Source organism: Terrapene carolina, unplaced genomic scaffold (genome assembly GCF_002925995.2).
Source record: "Terrapene carolina triunguis isolate 2854851 unplaced genomic scaffold, T_m_triunguis-2.0 Scaffold58, whole genome shotgun sequence".
Lineage (NCBI taxonomy): Eukaryota > Metazoa > Chordata > Testudines > Emydidae > Terrapene > Terrapene triunguis.
In genome coordinates this window covers 109,637,329-109,641,020 of record NW_020664409.1, presented here as the reverse complement: position 1 = coordinate 109,641,020, position 3,692 = coordinate 109,637,329, and the positions used below count along the sequence as shown (strand labels likewise).

At 51.4% G+C, this 3,692-nt stretch overlaps 1 protein-coding gene across 1 annotated transcript in view; it reads left to right on the top strand.

Annotated features, from left to right (window-relative positions):
- Positions 1 to 3,419, top strand: part of LOC112108250 (ly6/PLAUR domain-containing protein 2-like) — a 7,251-nt gene extending 3,832 nt beyond the window's left edge. Inside the window, exons 2-3 of the mRNA XM_026659599.1 lie at positions 1,731 to 1,850; positions 3,208 to 3,419. Coding sequence (XP_026515384.1) covers positions 1,731 to 1,850; positions 3,208 to 3,419 — 332 coding nt within the window. The remainder of the gene's footprint in view (positions 1 to 1,730; positions 1,851 to 3,207) is intronic.
- The last annotated feature ends 273 nt before the right edge of the window (positions 3,420 to 3,692 follow it).

The window sequence follows — 3,692 nt, the reverse complement described above, 5'->3', positions numbered from 1 at the left end:
GGGGGGGGGGGGGCAAGGCGAAACTTCCTTGCACCGGCCCTGCTGGGGGGTTGATTGGTTGGTTGGTTTTCAGAGGGCCTTTCTCTTGAGAGGAAGTTTATCTAGCAAATGCTTTCCAGAGTTGTTTCCTCCTGGTAGAAGGACTTGCTTATGGTATAATATTTGTCCTGTGTTTAAATGTTTAACTTTTTAAAATAATGTGAGACCCACTTTTGGATGTGGAACAAACATCTCAGCACAGACTAGTCCTAGCCTGGGGCCTGCCTGACGTCCCTCATGCCCACACAAATCCCACGGGCCTAATTCTAGCTCTCGACAATGAGCTCTTACCCAGCTGCCCCAAGGACTCTCCTGTGGTAAGTGCTGACCACGTGCTTAGCGCTGGAGAAAGTGCAAAATAAAAACAGCCCCTGACCCAAAGGGCTTATAGGCCGAGGGTCTGATGCTCACTTACAAGAAGGCTTCTGTATGCTATTTCTAAGGTGTCTTTACAGCACTCTGGTGCAGACGTGCCAAACCCGTGAGAAAAACACAGAAATTGGGTTTTTTTTTTTTTTTTTTTTTTTTTTTTTTTTTTTTTTTTTTTTTTGGCTTGTGTGGCTGGGCTTGTTGCGTCTTTTTTTTTTTTTTTTTTTTATCGACTCCTGGCAAGCAGGGGCAACGGGAGGAGAGAGTCGGGGTGCACAGCGGGCCCCCCACAGTCCCAGACTGCACGCCGGGGGGATCTAGTCACAGAGTGGTGGAGTTCTTGGGGATTGGCTTGGTTTGAAATGGGATTAGCTTGATTTTTGGCTTATTGTGAAAGTCGGGGGGCTTATTTACCACGAGAGAGTTGGCAGCTGCTCTGGCGATATAAAGGGGATGAGCACAGGGACTCGAGTGTAAATCGAAATCACAATCAGGCTTCAGGAGTGGCCGGCCCACCAATGGAATGATGCCTGTGTAAATCAGTTCAGCCTGTCCATTATTCTGGATGTGATTAGCTGGCTGAGGTTTCTGCCACTCAGGCCTGGTCTACACTACGACTTTAATTCGGATTTAGCTGCGTTAATCCGAATTAACCCTTCACCCGTCCACACTACAGAGCCAGTTAATTCGAATTAAAGGGCACTTAAAATCGATTTCTGTACTCCACCTCGACGAGCGGAGTAGCGCCTAAATCGATTTTGTTAATTCGAATTAGGGTTAGTGTGGCCGCACACCACCGAATTACTGTGGTTAAAGTAATGGGGTAGTGTGGCCGCACACCACCGAATTAATGTGGTTAAAAATCGAATTAATGTGCTTAGTGTGGCCGCGCACAATCGAATTTATACAACCTGTTTCCCAAATTGGAATTATCTAAATTCGGATTAATCCTGTAGTGTAGACATACCCTCAGATAACTGTGTGAGACGGGTCTGGTTAGCTAATTGTTACAAAGCCGACAGACAAACCTCTTTGAAATGATGCTCTCCAAGGCCTGGCTTAACCTCTGATACCCGCATGCCTGGAGGCAGTTTAACAGTAGCCTGGCGTGACACCAAAGCCATGGCGGATGGATTTTGCAGCATGCCCCTCCATGCATCAGACAAGATGTATAGGGAACTGCCGGGTCCTATGGCATCACATTCTGAGAACTGCCTTAGGGGAATGACGCTGTGGCGGTTTCCCTAACAGGGGTGATCTAGAAGGGCAGACAGCACCTGTTGCTCCCCATGAAGGCAACCCCGTTTTGTTCCTCTTTGCAGCCCACGCCTTGCAGTGTTACACATGCCTGGAGCCGATGAGCGCCCCCCTGTGCATGACCATCAGCAACTGCTCCACGAATGACATCGTGTGCAAGACAGTCATGTACTCCCTAGAGGAAGGTAAGGAAGAGACTCCCGGAGGGAGAAGCCTGTGCTCACATGTAGGGAAGGGAAAAACGTCCATCCAGCCCCAACCCCAGGGATCAGCGTTCCCCTGTGATTGCTAGCGATGGACCCAGGCTGCAACGCAGGGACTTGGGAGCAGTGGATCCTAGTCTTGGCTCTGCCATTGACTCAGTTGGACTTGCGTTGGGCGAGTCACTTAGGTCCAGGTCCACAAAGGGACTTAGGTGTCGCTACGCTCAGCGTCACGGCGCGTAACTTTTAGTGCCCTGGCAAATCACAGGAACCGCCCTGGGAGCCACGAAGCCTGAGTTAGGGACCTAGGCTCCTGTACAATGAAGAGGGAGAGACAGGCGCCTTAGACTACAATTCACAAAAGCCAGCATGCTAGGTGGGGACACGCCTCTAGCCAATGGGAGAGGCTGATGAGAGGGGGGTTAGCTAAGTCCCGCCCCTCTTGGCAATAGGTGCAGGGAGGCACCTCTCTCTGCTAGTGATTTGCAAATGGGAACCAACTGCAGCTTAGGCACGTAGGGGGTTTCTTGCAGGAATGGGTTAGGTGCCTGGTATGTGCCACACAAAGCATCAGGCAGTTAGAGCACTTGCCTGGCATGTGGGAGACCCAGGTTCAATTCCTCTCCCTGCCAGCATGGGCGAAAGATCTCCCATCTCTCAGACGATGCTCTAACCCCTGAGCTCTGGGGCATCCCAATGGGGACAGCGTCAGTCTCTCCTGTTGTGGATAAATAATGAAAGAGTGACGGGAGCTGGTGGACTGGGTGGGTGCCTGAATCACTGGGCTCTTAGGAGCCTAAACTGGATCCCTTGAGTTCAGAGTGTTCTTGGCACCTCTCTGGATGAGGCTGCATTGGCCAATTGCTGAGTAAAGAGACACTTTTCCAGAGAGAGGCAATGGGGCACAGGGATACCTGCTGTGCCTAGGATGGGCAGCGATTAGAGATGGGATGTCATGTCTGCAGGGAGACAGACGACACCCAGTAAAGCCAGGGGCATGCGCCAGGTATCCCTGCTTAGCTTGTGGCTGCCCCAGTGGAACTGCCTGTATGTTCACCGAGCCAGACACACGCAGGAAGGACACCAGAGATGGGTCAGCACCCAAAGAGACCGAGATAGACCCCAGGGAACGTATGTAGGGCATTCTCTACATAGGAGACCAGCAAAAGGTTTGGTGGTTTAGTTCCCAGCTGGTCCAACCCTGAACCTTTTTGGAATTGGAGCTGGAATCCAAATGGGACAGATGTTCAGTGCTCCCCGCAGGGCTGGAACTTGTCCCCTCCCCCCCAAATCCTCCCTTTCATACCCCTTTCTTCTCTCTCGCTTTGAAATGTTGTAGTTTTCCCCTTCATGGGCGACTCAACCGTCGTCAAGGGGTGCGCTCAGAAATGCATCCCGTCCGACGTGGATGAAATCGGGAACTCTCGCCCCACCTTCTGCTGTAACTCTGACTTGTGCAACGTGGATGGGGCGGTCAGCATACAAATCAGCTTCGTGGTGATGGGGATTTCAGCCAGTTTCCTCTGCGTCCTCCTCAGGACTGGGCTGTGAGGAGCCAGGCGGGTGAAGCCTTTACACCCGAAGAACCACCCAACAAGAGCCAAGCCCCTCTTGGCTGCGCTTGCCATCTGCATTCCCAATGGGTGGCCTTGGACACTTGTTGGAAGATGCTTCTTCGCTTTCTTAGACACGGTGGCCCCTTGGAAAGATGTTATCTCTGCATTCCTGTCCCCGTCGATAAAGGGACTTGGCTCAGGAATGCCCAGTCGGACAATCTCTCTACCAGCTCCTTGTTAAATTAAATTAAATGCTAATCTGTACTGG